The sequence below is a fragment of the Trachinotus anak genome, unplaced genomic scaffold, assembly GCF_046630095.1.
Source record: "Trachinotus anak isolate AG129_WGS33_773 ecotype Australia unplaced genomic scaffold, CSIRO_AGI_Tana_v1 ptg000054l, whole genome shotgun sequence".
NCBI classification, from domain to species: domain Eukaryota; kingdom Metazoa; phylum Chordata; class Actinopteri; order Carangiformes; family Carangidae; genus Trachinotus; species Trachinotus anak.
This window is the reverse complement of record NW_027273905.1, coordinates 12,501-30,546: the sequence shown is the minus strand read 5'-3', so window position 1 is coordinate 30,546 and position 18,046 is coordinate 12,501. Positions and strand designations below refer to the sequence as shown.

General features: G+C 49.7%; 1 protein-coding gene across 2 annotated transcripts in view; it reads left to right on the top strand.

Annotated features, from left to right (window-relative positions):
* LOC139615483 (cullin-9) overlaps positions 1–18,046 on the top strand; it is a 27,884-nt gene that overhangs the window by 8,199 nt on the left and 1,639 nt on the right. The window contains exons 4-45 of one of the 2 annotated variants that reach the window (XM_071473513.1): positions 96–707; positions 823–964; positions 1,042–1,232; positions 1,637–1,823; positions 1,902–2,171; positions 2,507–2,705; positions 2,787–2,988; positions 3,075–3,265; positions 3,346–3,542; positions 3,859–4,007; positions 4,098–4,186; positions 4,269–4,374; positions 4,456–4,683; positions 4,959–5,049; positions 5,159–5,330; positions 5,421–5,526; positions 5,840–5,935; positions 6,019–6,194; positions 6,294–6,427; positions 6,816–7,001; positions 7,597–7,626; positions 8,772–8,905; positions 9,020–9,202; positions 10,060–10,217; positions 10,331–10,529; positions 10,690–10,861; positions 11,260–11,405; positions 11,614–11,740; positions 11,824–12,029; positions 12,137–12,393; positions 14,216–14,333; positions 14,425–14,673; positions 14,768–14,908; positions 15,045–15,209; positions 15,533–15,696; positions 15,871–15,964; positions 16,407–16,481; positions 16,923–17,033; positions 17,131–17,248; positions 17,339–17,472; positions 17,564–17,655; positions 17,785–18,046. The exon at positions 17,785–18,046 is cut by the window's right edge and continues 1,639 nt beyond it. In XM_071473513.1, coding sequence (XP_071329614.1) covers positions 96–707; positions 823–964; positions 1,042–1,232; positions 1,637–1,823; positions 1,902–2,171; positions 2,507–2,705; positions 2,787–2,988; positions 3,075–3,265; positions 3,346–3,542; positions 3,859–4,007; positions 4,098–4,186; positions 4,269–4,374; positions 4,456–4,683; positions 4,959–5,049; positions 5,159–5,330; positions 5,421–5,526; positions 5,840–5,935; positions 6,019–6,194; positions 6,294–6,427; positions 6,816–7,001; positions 7,597–7,626; positions 8,772–8,905; positions 9,020–9,202; positions 10,060–10,217; positions 10,331–10,529; positions 10,690–10,861; positions 11,260–11,405; positions 11,614–11,740; positions 11,824–12,029; positions 12,137–12,393; positions 14,216–14,333; positions 14,425–14,673; positions 14,768–14,908; positions 15,045–15,209; positions 15,533–15,696; positions 15,871–15,964; positions 16,407–16,481; positions 16,923–17,033; positions 17,131–17,248; positions 17,339–17,472; positions 17,564–17,655; positions 17,785–18,007 — 7,020 coding nt within the window. In that variant the 3' untranslated portion in view covers positions 18,008–18,046. The remainder of the gene's footprint in view (positions 1–95; positions 708–822; positions 965–1,041; positions 1,233–1,636; positions 1,824–1,901; positions 2,172–2,506; positions 2,706–2,786; positions 2,989–3,074; positions 3,266–3,345; positions 3,543–3,858; positions 4,008–4,097; positions 4,187–4,268; positions 4,375–4,455; positions 4,684–4,958; positions 5,050–5,158; positions 5,331–5,420; positions 5,527–5,839; positions 5,936–6,018; positions 6,195–6,293; positions 6,428–6,815; positions 7,002–7,596; positions 7,627–8,771; positions 8,906–9,019; positions 9,203–10,059; positions 10,218–10,330; positions 10,530–10,689; positions 10,862–11,259; positions 11,406–11,613; positions 11,741–11,823; positions 12,030–12,136; positions 12,394–14,215; positions 14,334–14,424; positions 14,674–14,767; positions 14,909–15,044; positions 15,210–15,532; positions 15,697–15,870; positions 15,965–16,406; positions 16,482–16,922; positions 17,034–17,130; positions 17,249–17,338; positions 17,473–17,563; positions 17,656–17,784) is intronic. The other variant, XM_071473514.1, reaches the window with a different exon arrangement.

The window sequence follows — 18,046 nt, the reverse complement described above, 5'->3', positions numbered from 1 at the left end:
ACAGTAAAGACAGGAAAGTTTAAACAACGACTCTGAGCTGAACATTTGAAACATTTAGTTGATTTATTGATTGATTTATTTCCTGTCTTGCTCAGATTCCTGGGAAACTGCTCTTCTCTCTGGTCAAACGTTACCTGTGCGTCACGTCTTTGATGGACAAACTCAACACTGCGGGGGCCGACTCCACCTCTGATAGACAGGACGCCAGCCCCTCCCCTGCCTCCACCTCCTCCTCCAGCACCGCTCACCAGACGGAGCACCTCCGGGTCCAGCGGGAGTTCGACTTCACCATGGCCATGGCCAACCTGATCTCGGAGCTGGTCCGGGTGATGGGCTGGGACCGGAACCGCCAGCCCCCCGACGGCTCCTCCCACCACCCCGGAGGTGGCGTCTGTGGGGACGAGCAGGCGGAGGAGGCGTCCCGCCCCATCCTCAGGTCCATCTTCCAGCCTCGATTCTGCACCTCCCCCGTCGTCCTCCCGGTCAGCTCTGCTGTCGCTGCGCCTGCCGCTACACCACCGAAAAAGAAAACAGGAAACGGATTCAAAACGCGCTCCGACTTCGCCAGCCGCTCAGCCTACGTGGAGTATGTCCAGGACAACCTGAAGAGCGGCATGATGGTCCGCATGCTGGAGGACTACGAGGAGGTGAGCGCCGGCGACGAAGGAGAGTTTCGCTACAGCAACGACGGCTCGCCACCTGTTCAGGTGAGGACGCGGGTCCAGGCGGTCTGGACTCCTACAGAAAGCTTTTTACAAAAGCAGATGGTGCAGAAACGGTGTCAGACTCTGAGCTGACCTTCCCTGTGTGTGTGGTGTTCAGGTGTACTGGAACTCCCTGTCCAGGACCTACTGGGTCCACTGGCACATGGTGGAGATCCTGGGCAGCAGCAGCAGCAGTCAGGCCGAGAAGGAGACGCAGGAGAAAGCCTCGTCCCTCACGGAGACGCTCAAACTCACCGCCGGTAAGACCTGACTTCTCACCTCCGCGTACCTGTCTGAAAGAGTTTCTCCCTCTACATCTGGTCCTCTCCTCCCTCAGTGAGTCAGACCTTCTTCTCGAAGCCCCCCGGCGGCCTCTACTCTCTGCCCTACCTGTCGGAGGGTCTGCCGGTGGAGCCGGCGGCTCTGAGCAGGGCGGAGTGGTGGGAGATCCTCTTCTTCATCAAGAAGCTGGAGCCCAAACAGCAGCAGGAGGTGAACGGCATCCTGCTGCTGAGCCTGGACGACCAGGTAACGCACACACAGACACACAGAGAGAGAGAGACACAGAGAGACACACACAGACACACACACACACACACACAGACACACACACACAGAGACACACACACTGAGACACACAGACCAGGAGGCATGCTGGGAAACTGAGGCCGGGTCAACACTCTGTTCTGATGTCACAGTCGTAGTTTCTCTTTGCTCAGTCTCACAGAGAAAATCCTCATAATCTCCAAGCCTCTCTCTCAGGGGTTTCTCCTGTCCTTCCCCCTCACATTTACTCATTCGGCACATCCAGAGTACTTATAAATGTCTGGTTAGTGCTGATTAGAAACCTGGTTCCAGAGACCAGGTCCCTATAACCCCCCCCCCGGTTCCAGAGACCAGGTCCATGTTAACACGCTGCCCCCCTGGTCCAGGATGGAGACCTGGATGACTCGTCTCTGATCGGCCTCTCTGTCCCCGGAGACGTGGCCAAGAAGCTCCTGCACTACCTGAAGCAGAAGCTGCCGTCGTCGTGCCTGAGCGACCTGCTCTGCTCCCACGCCTTCTCCAAACACTACCTGAGGAGAGGAGGAGGATGTCTGGAGGATGAAGAGCTGCTGGGTGAGGACAGATCCACCGTCAGACACAAAGCCTCTGAGTCTGTGAAGCCGCCTCAGTGTCTCACTGTTTGTTTTCCAGCTGAGAGCTCCCTGGGGTCGTCAGGGCTGGGAGGAGGAGGAGGAGGAGCAGGAGCAGGAGGGGGAGGGGGAACAGGGGCAGGAGGCACACAGAGCTCCTCGTCTTCATCAGCTGCTTCAGCCTGCTCTTCCTCAGCGATGGGCTCCGTCTCTAAGAAAGCAAAGAAGGAGAGTCCCGTCGATTCAGGCATCAGCTGCTCGGAGACGGAGAGCGAGCTGCCGACAGAGGATGACAGCAAATACCCCGACGACCTGGAGGACAAGATGAAAGGTGAGGGGGTGTCGGGGCACAGGTGTCCAGAGGGGGGCGCTGCGGTGTCTCAGCTGAAGACTGAAGGAAGTTTTCAGTGTTCTGACACATTTTCTCTTCAGGAGACACTAAACCTGTCCTGATAAAACAAGAGGAAGCTCTGACGATATCATGTGACCTCACAGATGTGTGACATCATGACGCAGACCTGGTGTTTACAACCAGAATTCATGCAGTTTTTTATTTCTAGGTTAAATATTGTGGGAGAATGTCTCGCTGTGATTGGACAGTTTAACCTCAGTTTGTTTCTGGTCCCATCAGATGAAACTGAGCACTGACTCCTGTCCTCCCTGCAGTGTTCAACAACCCGCGGGTCCAGGGGAAGAAGACGGCACTGGAGAAGCTGGGGGAGGTTGTGGACATCCTGAAGAAGGGGGGGTCGGGCTCAGACCAGGCCCAGCAGCTGGCCGGCGTCCTCTTCATCACCAGGCTGCTGGAGGAGAAGGGAGCCCAGGAGAAAAACTCCATGAGGAGCGACTCTGCTCAGACCATACGGTGAGAGACCAGCACAGAGGTAGGGGTCGGGGGTTGGGGGGGTGCAGCCTTTAACAGACCCTAACGTTGTTCCTCTGACAGGGACAAGGTGCTGAAGCTGCTGGTGGAGCTGCTGGGCTCCTCCTCTAAAGACGTGGTGATCAGCACGCTGAGACTCACCCACCTCCTCATGCTCAAGTACGAGTGGAGGGTGTCCTTCGCCACTGAGGGCGGAGTCAAGGCCATCCTGTCCTGCATGCAGGAGTTCTCCTCTGTCACACACGTTCAGCAGCTGGCGCTCGCGGTGAGGACACTCCCCACGCATCCTGATGTCACACACACCACAGACGTGTCGCAGCCTCAGTTACGACCTGTGTTTCCTCCCGTCAGACTCTGAAGGTCATCACTGGAGCCAGTAAACACGACCTCCGCAGCGTTGGCAGCAGTCTCCCCCTGTCGGAGTCCGGCACCCAGATGATGCTGGAGATCTTCGCCAGCATCGGCTCAGCCACGCCTGAAGGCTCCAGAGGGCTGCTGGGAGCCATCCCCGCCGCCATCGACCTCATGCTCAAGACCAAGGGGTAACCGCCGGCTCCTGGTTCAGGTTTTTCTGTCTCTGATTGTCTGCGTCCCGTGTACTGACGATTGATCCTCTGTGCAGCTGCATGCTGTCGGTGCGTAACGGCCTGCTGGTCATCATCATGCTCATCTCCAACCATAAGAGTCTGGCGGAGCAGCTGGTGGCCTGTGATGTCACCACCGTCCTCAAAAAGTGTCTGACTCTGACCCGGGCGGAGACCATGCTTGCCATCATCGCCCTCAACCACATCTCCATGGTGCACAAGCTGGAGAGCAAAGGTACGACTGATGACCCTGAATGTGACCTGAACACGAACACGGTCAGACACTGAGCTGACACCAGGGTCTCACAAAACACACAAAACACACAAAACTCACAAAACACACAAAACAAACCAACCATCTGATGATCATTTAAACTGTCGACGAATCTGACGATTGTTTTCTCAATCAGTTGATAAATTGTTTCTCTAATAAAATGTCAAAATCATCTGGAAACACTCACTTTCCTTTCCCCTGTGTTGTACCTGTTGTGTTGACTGTGTTGGTGTGTATGTGTGTTGTTGTTGTGTGTGTGTGTGTGTTGTCTCCTCAGAGAGTCACGAGCAGCTGGACTTTAAGGACACGGAGCTGCAGATGTTGGTTGTGAGTCTGAAGGAGCTGACGGCCACGAAGGAGGTGATCCAGACTCTGGAGCAGCTGCTGTGTGACGACACCTCACAGCTGGAGGAGGAACGCAGCCAGGTACGTACACACACGTACACACACACGTACACACACACACACACTGCTGTGCCTCTGTGTATTGATCATTAACCATGATTGTCTGTCCAGGTGACTCACAGTCGTGACACCTACCAGGACCTGGTTCGTCTGATGGAGCAGCACCGAGCCGACCGCGCGGTGCAGCTCTCCATCCTCAGGTACTGACCAATCACAGCCTGACCTCTTCGTGACATCTTGTTGTCGTGGTGAAACTCGTTTGATTGTTTCTTGCTTGTACAGGATCCTGAACAAGTTCCTGGATAACTACCAGGAGGACGTGCTGCCGTGGCATGAGAGCATCGAGCCCTGCCTCTCCTCCATGACGGCCTTCATCAACGACAGAGAGGTGAGCTCACAGACCAGAGGCAGGAAACTGAGACCAACCCACCGCTCGATGGCCATTAACCTCCTGTGATTGGTCCTACAGGTGGTCCAGCTGTTTATCCGCTTCCTGTACCGGCTGGCGTCTCTGAACAAGGACTACGCTGTGGTGATGTGTCGTCTGGGGACCAAAGACGCTCTGGTAAAAGCTCTGGACAAACACAGCACCAACCTGCTGCTGGTCACCGAGCTCCGAGACCTCATCACCGACTGCGAGAAGTATGCCAGCCTCTACAAGAAGATGACCACCAGCGTCCTGGCGGGGTGTATCCAGGTAAACCGTCTCCTTCCCCTGCTTCTCTGAGACACCTCGTCCCTACTGCAGGACCTCCATCAGGGTCAGGGTCCCTGCTGCAGGACCTCCATCAGGTTCAGGTTCAGGGTCAGGGTCAGTGCTGGAGGACCTCCATCAGGGTCAGGGCCAGGGTCTCTGCTGCAGCACCTCCATCAGGGTCAGGGTCTCTGCTGCAGGATGGAGGAGTGAGGACAGGAGGAAGCAGAATGGAAAACACCTGTTGATATTACCTGGTCTACTTTGTTTCCTGTCAGATGGTGTTGGGTCAAATCGAGGAGCATCGCCGCAGCCATCAACCAATCAACATCCCCTTCTTCGACGTGTTCCTCAGAAATCTCTGTCAAGGTCTGTTCTCAGTTCTGTCTCAGACCTAAATGAACCACTCTGACCTCATAAAGGAAAGAAAACAGATGTTTGCTTTGTGTTAAACTGGTGACACTGGTGCTGTGCTCAGGGTCCAGTGTGGAGCTGAAGGAGGATAAGTGCTGGGAGAAGGTGGAGGTTTCGTCCAATCACCATCGAGCCAACAAACTGACCGACAAGAACCCCAAAACGTACTGGGAGTCCAACGGCTGCACCGGCTCACACTTCATCAACATCTACATGCACAAAGGAGTCGTCATCAGGTAACACTCACCGCTCATCTGCCCGTCAACACGATACCTGGATCAATACTGATACCACCGCTGCTGACCTTTGACACCATGTGTGTGCAGACAACTGGCCATACTGGTGGCCAGCGAGGACTCGAGCTACATGCCGGCCCGGATCCTGGTCCTGGGAGGAGATGACCCCACCAACATCAACACAGAGCTCAACACGGTGAGAACGATGACCTCACGTGACCTTTGTTTCAGCTCCTTCAGACCAGAGTCAGAGTCTTAGTCCAGGACCAACCGGACCCTGAGAGACCGGAACTATGTCATTAATCATTGAGTAGGAGCAGGAAGTGATGTCACTCTGTCTCTGAAGAGACTGTGTCTGACGTGAGGGTAGAATGTCAGAGGTCAAAGGTCAAACCTCAGAAACAACAACATCTCTCAGGTCTAATTCTGACATCATGAAGTGTTTGTCTCATTAATAAAACTGGTCCTGGTGTGTGTGTGTGTGTGTGTGCGCGTGTGCGCACACGCAGGTGAACGTGACCCCCTCAGCCAGCCGTGTGGTTCTTCTGGAGAATGTGACCAGGTTCTGGTCCATCATCCAGATCAGGATCAAGAGGTGTCAGCAGGTCAGACTCTGAGTTCAGCTCTGGTTCTGTTTGGTGGATCTCCTCCTGTAGTGTCCTGACCCCCCCCCCCCCCTCTGTAACAGGGCGGTATCGACACCCGGGTCCATGGTTTTGAGGTTCTGGGTCCGAAGCCGACGTTCTGGCCGGTGTTTAAGGAGCAGCTGTGCTGTCGGACCTACCTGTTCTACAGCACCAAGGCCCACACCTGGTGTCAGGAGGTGATGGAGGACAAGACTCAGCTGCTGCAGCTGTTCAACAAGTAAAACTACCACAGTGATACTGCTGATACTACTGTTACTGCAGTACTGCCCCCAGAACAGGTCTTACTGTGTGTGTGTGTGTGTGTGTGTTTGTTCAGACTCAACAGTGCTCTGAGACATGAGCAGATGTTTGCAGATCGTTTCCTGCCGGACGCCGAAGCAGCTGAAGCTCTGGGTCGAACCTGCTGGGAGGCTCTGATCACCCCCATCGTCCACAGCATCACACTGTCAGGTACACACACACACACACACACACACACTCACAGACACAGAAACACACACTCACAGTCACAGTCACACACACACAGAAACTCACACACAGACACACACACACAGACACACACACACACAGTCACATACACACACACAGAGTCTCTCACACACACACAGAAACACACACATGCACTTGTTCAGTCACTTGGACTTTTTAATGTCTGTGATTATAAAGAAATCTCTCTCTCTCTCTCTCTCTCTCTCTCTCTCTCTCTCTCTCTCTCTCTCTCTCTCTCTCTCTCTCTCTCTCTCTCTCTCTCTCTCTCTCTCTCTCTCTCTCTCTCTCTCTCTCTCTCTCTCTCTCTCTCTCTCTCTCTCTCTCTCTCTCTCTCTCTCTGTTTACCCAGAATCCTCGGTGTCCAGTCCTCTGTCCTGGCTGCTCAGTGAGTACCTGGATAACGCCGAGTCAGCCCGGCGCTGTAAAAGCCGGGCGGCCATCTTTAACTCCAGAGTGAGACGTCTCACGCACCTGCTGGTTCATGTGGACACGAGCCGACTGGACAGTGAGGAGCTGAAGCCGCCCGTCAAATCAAGTGAGTGTGAAGGAGCAGATGGCGGCGAGTGGAACTGAGGATCAGACGGTTTCCTGCTCTCGTCGTCTTCTGGTCGCTTTGTTAGTTTGTGTTAAAATAACAGTTTACTCAGCACGTTGATGTTGGACGTGTTGGTTTCTGTCCATAACAACAGTAGCATGACATCACATTAAACCGCCATGTAAATCTCTGTGCTGTCTGTGTCTCCTCGCTGTGAATCAGAACCTGGGTCAGGTTTGTTTGCCCTGAGTTGTGTCTGCAGGGCTCAGATCCTCAGGAGGAGAAACTCAGGGTCAAAAAGTTCTCATAGTTCCTGTGAGAAGAACTGGAGGACAAAACGAGGGACCCCAGCACAGTTACAGCTCTCACTTTGAGTTCTAAGGTTTTAGCATCTGTGCCCTGAAGACAGTACAGAGTCAAACATGTTTTCTCATATGTATTTATTTCTGTTTAAAGTAGAATGTAGCTGTTCCCATCATGAGAGGGCCAGCTGATCATCAGAGGGCCAGCTGATGATAAACATGTGGACAGACAGACGTGTTCACTTGTTGAGTTTTTTACTTCTCGATGTCTAAAGAGTTTATTTTGTTTCCAGAAGGTCTCAACAGGAGCAAAGAGCTGAAGAGTAAGTAAGCTGTGTTCAGAGGCGGCGGCTGCTGAATCTGTTTTCTGTTCTGTGTCATCATGTGTCCAGATGAGGACAGGAAGTCGTCATGTCGCCTCCTGCTGTTCGACCTGTGAACTGTCAAACTGCAGCGTCTCACAGTAAAGTTCACGTTTTGACTAAAAGATTGATTCTCTGTGGTTCTCAGCTCCGGACAGGTTTGGTTTAATCAGCCGTGTGTGTGTGTGTGTGTGTGTGTGTGTGTGTGTGTGTGTGTGTGTGTGTGTGTGTGTGTGTGTGTAACAGGATGTTATCAGGAGACGGCCAGTGATTGAAACTTAGAAAAAGTAAAACATGAATCCATCTGTCTCTGGTCTGGAGGCTGCAGAGCTCTAGTCCAGGAGAAGTGACCTCCAGGGTCGAACAAACAGACTTTGTGTATTTGATGTGGCATAGCCCCCCACCCCGCTCAAAAAAAAAAAAAAAATTACTCCCCAGCAACATTTTCCTGTTCCTCCTGGACCCGGAGACGTTCGCTGGCCAATATAAAGACACATAATAAACACATAACACCAGACAATGTAACACAGTATCATCCAATTACAGCACAGCAGCATCTTAAAGTCTGTATATCTACTGAAACATTAAAGGCTCAGTTCACCTCAATGATTTTAATAAAAGAAGAATCATATTCGTCGCTGCTTTAAAGACGACGTTTAGCAGCAGCTAAATATTCACATTAGAGAAGCTGGAACCAGAGACGCGTCAATCATTTCAGCTCCACCTCCTTCTGCATTCAGGTTGTTAATGACTCCGAATCTGAACTGGTTTTGATGTGAACATCTAGCAGGAGGCGTCAGCTGACTTTCTCCCCCTCGTCTGAACGACTGAAACATTCAGCTTCAAACACACAAATCTGAGTCATCAGGACGTTTACGCTTCATCTTGTTCTTTCAGTTTGGACTGCTCTTATTTTCACTGCAGACTTCCTGTTCCCATTATAGCCACGACACTGATGTGATTTCTTTTCAGATGGAAAGGAAGAGCAGAGGCACGGCTTTATCTTTAGTTCATGGCTGCTGTTTTCATTCCGTTTCATTTTTCTGCTTTGGTGCATTGAGGACGATCTGCACTCAGAACATCAACCTCTTTAATTTTACTTTCAGACGGAAAAGAGAGTAAAAACAAGGACAGTGCTGCAGCCTCCTCCTCTTCTGCTTCCTCCGCCAAACCCAAAGTTAAGAGCAGCAGCAGCATTGCAGGCATCGCCCTCTGTTGGCAGGGGGTGGTACAGCGCCAGGTGTGAGATCATGATTGTTGGTTTATTGGTTCGTTAATATCACTGGAGTTTTGAATCCTGATGGTTTCGGTGAATAAAAAGCAAACCACTGATATCACTGACACCCCCCCTCAGGTGAAGAAATTCCTGGAGTCCAGCTGCAGTCTGCCGGACTTCGTGGAGCGTTACCGGACCCTGTACTTGCGGCTGAAGAACGCTATGGAGGAGCTGTTTGGGCAGCAGACGGCGTTTGTCCTCGCTCTGCGACATGGCTTCTCTGCTGCACTGCTGCAGCTCTCCATCCTCAGAGCCATGCACGTAAGTCCTGACAGCTTGTCTCTGGTCTGGTCTCAAAACTCTGAGCTGAAAGAAGGCGGCGATTCATCAGAAAACAGACCAACATGACAACACGACATGATTTTAAATATAGAGAAATATTCTACATGTGTCATTTTTTTTGGATTTGTCAAGTGTTTCTCAACTATTTAACCTTTTGTAAAAGTATTGTTGTGTTGTGTTGACAGGATGTGATCAGGTTTCTGCCTGTAGAAACCTGCTGCCGGTCAAACGCTGTTTTTTTCAGTCCAGTAATGGTTTGGAAATTTCAAACCAATGTGCAGATATTTTTCCAGTTTTCCTGCATCTGGTCTGAATATATGACAGGATGTTCACACACTGACCTTCAGGCTACAGATGATCTGAAGTTTGAACCAGGCTTAATTTTGACATAAACCAGGTTCAACCACAGGACCAGATGAACTGTGGTTTAAACACACACCCCAGCTCTCCATCCCCGGAACCATGAACATAGATCCTGATAACTCTGAACCTGGCACTGCTCAGAACCAGACAGACACAGTCAGTCTTTACAGCCGGATTAAGCCTGGTTTAACTCAGACCTTCATCCTCACAGCCATGCACAAACACCAGGGTTTCATCAGTCTTAATTCTGTTTCAAACCAAACACGCCTCAGCCATAAACCAGATTTAAGTCTTGTTTGACTCCTCTTGCTCAACACCATTAAACTCTGGTTTAAGACTTAAACAAGGTTCAGCTCTGGCTTAACTTAGGCCTAACCCTGGACTTGTTAATGTTTAAGATAAGTACAGGTTGCGGGTTAAACTCAGGTTTTAGTTGATCTGTGCAGTGATGACAATGTTTTCTTTGTGTGCAGGTGAGCGAGCGTTTTGCTCAGTACATCGATCAGATGATCCAGGTCAGCGGCGCAGCGTCCGGCAGCGTGGAGACCCTGGAGCGGCTGCAGCAGTTTCTGGAGCCGATGCTCTTCCTGTCGGGCCTGGAGCTCGCCAACACTTTCGAGCACTTTTACAGGTCTGAACGACACATCTGCAGTTAGAGAGATAACAGACTGATAACAGATCTGAGTTCAGCAGCAGGAGTTTTTAAGATGTTATAGTATGACAGGAAGACGTCTCTCTCCTCAGGTACTACCTGGGCGACCGGCTGCTGGCTCAGGGGAACGTGTGGTTGGAGACCGCCGTGATCGATCATATCGGCAGCTGCTTCCCGAGTCGCTTCCCTCAGCAGATGCTGAAGAACCTGAGTGAGTCGGCTGAGCTGCAGCAGGAGTTTCACCTGTACAGGCTGCAGCAGCTGGACCGCCGCCTGCAGGAGCACGATCAGGTCAGAGAAAACCCACCACACCTTCTCATGGTCGATTCAATCAGGTGTTTGATTCTACCTGAGTGGAGTTCCTTAGCTTCTCTTCAACTCCTGCACATACCACATATGTCATTTAAAGGATTGATTTTTGATGCAGTTTGTCCTTTTCTTGTTGCTGTAGATGATGGAGGAGGAGTGGGCGGAGTCAGAGGAGGAGGCAGATGTCCAGGTTCTGGTTTTGTCTCCACGTTGCTGGGCTGTGTCCTCACTCTGCTTCCTGGACGAACCAGCAAAACATTTCCCAGCCGAACTCTGCTCCTACCTGAACCAGTTCACCCAGTTCTACTCTCACAGTCAGTCCCAGTTCACCCAGTTTTACTCTCACATAATCGGTACTAGTTCAGGCTTAACTCTGGTATACGCTGGTTTTATTTTTTTGGTAAACCAGGGTTAATTTGGGCTTAAATCTGGTTTAAACCATCAGATTTCTGTTATAAACCAGACTTAACTTTTGGTTAAACCAGTTTTATTTTAGTCACAAACCAGGCTTAAAGTATTTCTGTTATAAACCAGGCTTAAACCAGGCTTATTTCCACTTTTAACTGTGTTTAAGTTTAACTCAGAGAGACATTTCACTGTCAGTGATTAAGGTGATGATTGTTCCTCACATCTTGTTTTCTGGTGTGTTTGGGGATGTCACTGTGTTGATTGTCTCACCTGTTGATGGTCTCACCTGTTGTGTGTCCGTCAGGTCAGTCCATATATGGTCTGAGTCACTCAAAGCCTCGGCGGCTGCAGTGGACGTGGCTCGGTCACGCCGAGCTGCAGTTTGGCTGCTGGACGCTGCATGTCTCCACGCTGCAGATGTTCATCCTGCTGCAGTTCAACAACCAGGAGGTCTCACACACACGCACACACACACACACACACAGTAAGACATTTATAATATGAGCAGCAGCTGGTTCACACCTTCAGTCCACATTTAAATCTGTGTTAAATACACAGAATCAGATTCAGTCCTCAGTGGAAAAGTGGTTCCTACAGTTTGAAGCTTCTGCAGCCTGAGATCTTCTTCACTGACCGTCGGCTCTGTGCGTCTCTGCAGGAAGTCCGCGTGGACGCTCTACTGCAGGTGACCGGTCTGTCTGCCGCCGTCCTGCTGCACGCCCTGCTGCCGCTCATCAGTGACGGAGCGCCGCTGATCTGTAGCCAGCCAGACGATCCCAGCCAGGGTCAGACACACACACACACACACACACACACACCGTCGTTCATCCTCCTCCTCCTCTCTGACCGAGCCTTTGTCTGCTCTCAGGTTTACTGAGGTTGAACCAGCAGGTGGCGTCTCGCAGTCTGGACGGCGTCCCGGCGTCGGTCCAGCTCCTGCCCAGACAGACGTACTTGAACGTGGACGAGGACGCGGCTGGCACGCTGGAGAGGAAGAGGAACTACATCTACTGTCTGATCGTCCACATCATGAAGCAGGAGAAGGAGATGCACATCGACAACCTTGTCTTCAAGGTCAGAGGTCACAGGAAGCGGTCACACAACCACATTCACGTGGACACGTCAGAGACATTTTGTTCTAACGTCTCTCTGTCTGTTCTGGTCTCGACCGTCTCCTCCAGGTTCTGGACTCGTGTCAGAAACAGGAAGCGTCTCGGTCTCCTGGCGCCGGCCGTTTCAGCTGCAGCACCAGCGACGTGCTCTCCTGCATCATGCACGTCATCAGTAAAGGCTGCATCCGCCGCAACGAGGAGAACCTGCACATCGTGGAGTTCCTCCCCGAGGACCCGTCCACGCCGCAGAAAGGCCAGGCCCAGTTCTCCTTTAGCCGCTCTGACATCATGAAGGACGCCGCCGCTGACAGCCGGGCCGACATAAGGTGTGACCTCTGACCTCTGACCTTACACAGGGTTCAGTCTGGCTGTCAGGGGTTATTTAAGTTTGTTTAGCTGTTTCCTGTTTCTTCACTCGCTCATAAAAAGTGTCGGAGCAGCAGTCTTCATCTTCCTCCTCCTCATCCTCATGTCCTCCCTGCTTCACTGTTTCTGTTCCCACAGTTTAAATCTTGTGCTGAAGGATCTCGTCTCTGTTTGTCTTCATGTGACCACGGTTCACAGTTTCCACAGTTTCTCATTTCAAGGTTCTGCTCACTCGAGGTTTTGTTACTGAATGTCTGTCGTTTCCTGATTGTTTCCTCAGACGTTTCCTGGAAAGAACTCTGAGATTTCCTACTGACTGTTGGGGAAAAAAGGAATTGAAAAAACAATTGGAATGATATTAGTTAAAAGTGTTGAACCAGCCTCTGTTTCCTCTATAATTAGTGCCAAATAACATTTGTCTCCAGTAAACGTAATGGAAATAGTTGATCGATGAGTAAAATGAATCGTTACCAAAACATGGACATTTTAGTTTCCAGATCTGAGTCCAGTTTTTGTTGCTGCAGTTTTGTATTTATTCTGTGTTTAACCTTTGACCTCTGCGGCTGCTGCTCATGATCCGACTCTCTTCACTTCCCAAATCACATTAAAACTAAATCGACATTAATGAATCGAATCAAACTGTGATTCCTCCAAAACAGCCAAAATGTAAATGTTAAATTTTCTATAAAAAGAAAATAAAGAAGAGATTTAAACTTTAACACTGTTTGCCCCTTTTGCCTTTTTTGTAATATTTAAGATGATTATTAATTGAATAGAATTTATCTTCATAAAGCATCAAACTTTAACTTCAGTTAAAATTTTGATCAAACTGAGCTTTGGTCCATTTTCTATTATATAATATATATATATATATATATCACCTCAAACACAAATAAAAATAATTGTAGTAATTAGTGTGTTTATACTGAATCTTGAGTTCGTCACCATCTGGACTCTAATGAAATTTAATAATTAAAGTGTAAAAACTTGTAGAGCTTCGTCTCAGCTGCTGTGTTCAACTCACTCAGCTTCAAAATAACTTTATTTATCTGAGGAAATGAATTTGTGTAAAAGTGTAAAATGAAAAACAGTGTAGAACAACAAACGAGTGTAAAACAGTCTGAGACTGTGTGTGTGTATGTTGCTGCTCACTCTGATGATGATGATGATGATGACGATGATGATGGGTGGGAAGCCAGTGAGGGATCTTCACTGGTTCATGTCAGATCACTTTGGAAGCAGAAAAACACTCAACTTCAGAAACGTCTTTGATCGACTTTAACCTTTTTAATTTAGTTCATCGGTCTTCGCTCCTCAGAGAAACATGAGTATGTCCAGTTCAGACCATGTGAACTTGTTCATCATGATCAACAAAATAATTCAACAATTAATTGATAGAGTTGAACATCTTGAGTCTGGGGATCTGTTTTCATTTTGTACATTTTACATAAAAAGTGAAGTTGGGTCTGAAATGTGAAATGTAATAATTTATGATGTTTCTACAAGTGGAAAATAAAATTTGATGAAATGATTAAATAGAAGTGTTGGCAGCTGTGGACGACATCGATAAGACTGAACATTTGTTTTATTTCCTCTGAAGTTCAGTTAACTTTTATTTTTTTAACATGAATTAATAAAAAAACAAATAAAAACAAAAGTACTGAGGAATAAAGTTTTTCAAAATAAAACGACTTCCATACCGGAAGGAGATAATTAAGTGACGAGCTGCTCCCCTCACGACTGCTGCAGCTCTGAAGGTCTTTCTTTGTGTGTGTGTTGCAGTCTGGTGCCGGCACCGCGCCGGTTCGAGGACGGGGTTCTGGACGCCGTCCTGTTCTCGATGGGCCGGACGATGACGCAGGAGGAGGTCCGTCAGCTGATGCAGAGGACCGTGCAGCAGGTGGGTTGGAGTCAGGACCCCGGTCCTGTAGCTCAGGCTCAGGTGTGTTCAGGCGTCAGACAGGTGATCATGTCTCTCGTGGCCCCCTCAGGTTTCAGGGACCCTGAGTCTGGACCTGGACCGGGCCGAGCACCTGCTGGTTCACTGTAAGTGGAACGTGGACCTGCTGGTGCAGCGCTACACCGACGACCCCGACTCCCTGATCATGGCCGCTGGGCTCAAGTGCCGAAACCCTCAGCCGCCGCCGAGCCCCGCCTCCACCTGCCCGGTCTGCCTGGGCCCCCGCAGCCCCGCCACGGAGCCGGTCCCCTCCCTGAGCTGCATGCACTACTGCTGCCGGGTCAGAAAGACACACAGTTAGAGATGTCAGCTGGTGTTTGGTGTGCTGTACTGTGTGTGACCTTGGTTTTATTGTGTGTGTGTGTGTGTTACAGTCGTGCTGGCAGGAGTACCTGACGGCGAGGATCGAACAGAACCTGGTGATGAACTGTAACTGTCCAATCACAGACTGCCAGGCTCAGCCCACCTCACAGTTCTTCCTCAACATCCTCACCGACAAGGACACCATCGCCAAGGTAACACACCACCTGTTGCCCTGACGACCTGACCTCAGAGCTTAAACAAACAGGAAGTTTATTTATTTTTACTCTTTGGTTCAGTCTCAGTTTTAGTTTTGATGAACTGACTGTAGAACTAACCCTCCCCCCCCAGTATGAGAACGCCTTGCTACGAGGCTACGTGGAGTGCTGCTCCAACCTGACGTGGTGCACCAACCCTCAGGGCTGCGATCAGATCCTCTGTAAGGAGAACATGGGCAGCATGGGAACCTGCTCCAAGTGCTGCTGGTCCTCGTGCTTCAGCTGCAACTTCCCCGAGGTCAGAGTCTGTGAACACACAGGGAACATGGAGTCTGAACATAAATTTACACATAAAGAAACTAAATGACTTTGCTCAGTTTATGGAATTATTGTTTATAAGTTAAACTTTAGGTTCAGTGTTTGTTATTTACTGTTTTTGTGCTTTATGTGAAGCGAACCCTCACTACTGACCTATGACCTCTGAGCTACCTGCTCACCTTAATGCTATCAAACTACAGGGAGGAAGTCTGTTCCTCCCTGTAAGATTTTGTCAGATCCTTCCTGCAGAGGGAGATCTCTAACTGGACCCATGTGGTTTTATACCCCCCCCCCCCCCGGCAGGCCCACTACCCGGCCAGCTGCAGCCACATGTCTCAGTGGATGGATGATGGGGGGTATTATGAAGGGATGAGCATGGAGGCTCAGAGCAAACACCTCGCCAAGCTGATCTCCAAACGCTGCCCAAGCTGCCAGGCTCAGATCGAGAAGAATGAGGGCTGTCTGCAGTACGTGCGCACACACTCACACACAGACTCACACACAGAATCTCACACACTCTCTCACACACTCACACACACACACTCTCTCACAGACACACACACACTCACACACATAGACACAGACACACACAGTAAACAGTGAGTGTGATGATGATGATGGTTTTGTTCCTCTGTCCTCAGTATGACCTGTGCCAAGTGTAACCACGGTTTCTGCTGGCGGTGTCTGAAACCATGGAAACCAACACACAAAGATTACTACAACTGCTCCGCTATGGTTGGTTCAGTCACTGTCACATGATCACGTCAGTCACACAGTCAGAGATGAAGAGGAGCAGGATCATTACTGTTTATATCTGAGCTTCATCCAGAGATTTTAAAGCTTTGAACACATCATCACACCAGATTTTTTACTTTAGTTTTCAAGCTGCTGAAATTTTTCTCTGCAACATGTTTGTTGTAAATTAATTAATTAATAACTTAAGAATAAAGTGTGTGTGAGAGCAGTGACAAGGAGATGAACGTAAAAACTAATGGAACTGGGAAAGTTTCAAACTTCTGGATGTTTGATGAGATATCTCCGTTCTGCTGTTACAATATAAAAACAAACAGAATTAAATGTACAACTCATAAATGAACAAAGTGCTTTTTAATGATGTGACTGCTGCAGCTTCTCTGACTCTTCGAGCTCAGGCCTGATCATGTTGTTGCTCCTGCAGGTGAGTAAAGCTGCTCGTCAGGAGAAAAAGTTCCAGGATTATAATGAGAGATGCACCTTCCACCATCAAGCCAAGGTACGACACCACTGACGTCTCTGCCGCCCAGAGCTGAACAATCTGACTTTTATTATGACAGGAATTTACACCTCCACTTTTATTGTGAAACAGCCAGGAGGTTATTACTAGCAGCAAGATGACTTTTATTGTGAAGCAGCTGTAAGACTTTTACTATGAAGTGACTCCTTTTAATACAAAATGGTTGGTCAGCTTATGGGGCTTTTATTTTGAAGCAAGTTGATGTCTTTTACTGTGAAATGGCTGCGAATTACATGTTATGTTATTACATGTTTGTTATGTTCATGTTTCCTGGTCTAAAGTTTTAAAATCTACAAAACAGTGAGTCTGTCTTCTTCTGTTGTCTCAGGGCTGAGACCAGGACCGTTCAGGTCTGGACTCCAGACCTCAGGTTCAGGTTTTTCATGCTGAAGGAGTTTCAGTTTACTTTGTGTGTTTCAGGACTTTGCGATCAACCTGGAGAACAAAGTGTCGTCCATTAATGAAGCTCTGCAGATGAAGTCGCTGACCTTCGTCATCGACGCCTGTAAAGTCCTCGCTCAGGCTCGAAAGGTAAAACCATCATCATCATCGTCATCGTCGTCGTCATCTGAGGCTGTGACCCTGCTGCTGTAAATGTGTTTCCTGTTCCCTGCTCTGGTGTCTGCAGGTTCTGGCCTACTCCTGCGTCTACAGCTACTACAACCAGGAGACGGAGAAGATGGACGTCATGGAGCAGCAGACGGAGGCTCTGGACCTGCACACCAACGCCCTGCAGATCCTGCTCGGTGAGACGCTGCTCCACATTCTCACCTTTATAACCAGTGTTTACAGTTTGAAATGGTCTGACCCAGTTTACCGGTGTCCCCCGTCCTCAGAGGAGACTCTGCTGCAGTGCACTGACCTGGCCTCGTGTGTCCGCCTGCTCAAACCAGAGCACCTGAACACCGGACTGGAGCTGATCCGACGCATTCAGGAGCGCCTGCTGGCCATCCTGCAGCACTCCACCCAGGTAACCAGTTTAAAGACGGGCTGAACCAGTATGAAACCAGTCCAGTCAAATCACGACCTCTGACAGTTTCCTGTGATTCTGACTTGTGCAGGACTTCAGGGTGGGTTATCAGTCCAAGAGCAGCCAGGAACCAGAATCTACTCAGGCCTCCAACCTGTCCAACCACACAGACGCCAACAAAGTGTGAGTACAACACCAACACCAACCTGCAGCGGAGTTTTATCAGTGTCATTATGTGGAAAATACAGTTTTCTCCTGGGGGGGCAACTGAAAACAGCTCAGTACCAGATTTAATTCAGTGTTTTTCTTTAGGTCGAAGTCAGACCGAGCGTCAGACTCTGGAGACTCAGACAACAACAACTACACAGGTGAGGAGGGCGGTGAGGAGGCAGAGGACGAGGACGACGAGTACGATGAAGAGTACGTCCCCGAGTGGCACGAGGACTACGACGAGGACGACATCGACGAGGACGACTTCTTCTCTGACGACGACGAGTCCGAGAACCTGGAGAGGGACTTCAGCCCCTTCGACTGAACCGGACGGAAAAACAAAAACCTCCCAGAGTTGAAGGAA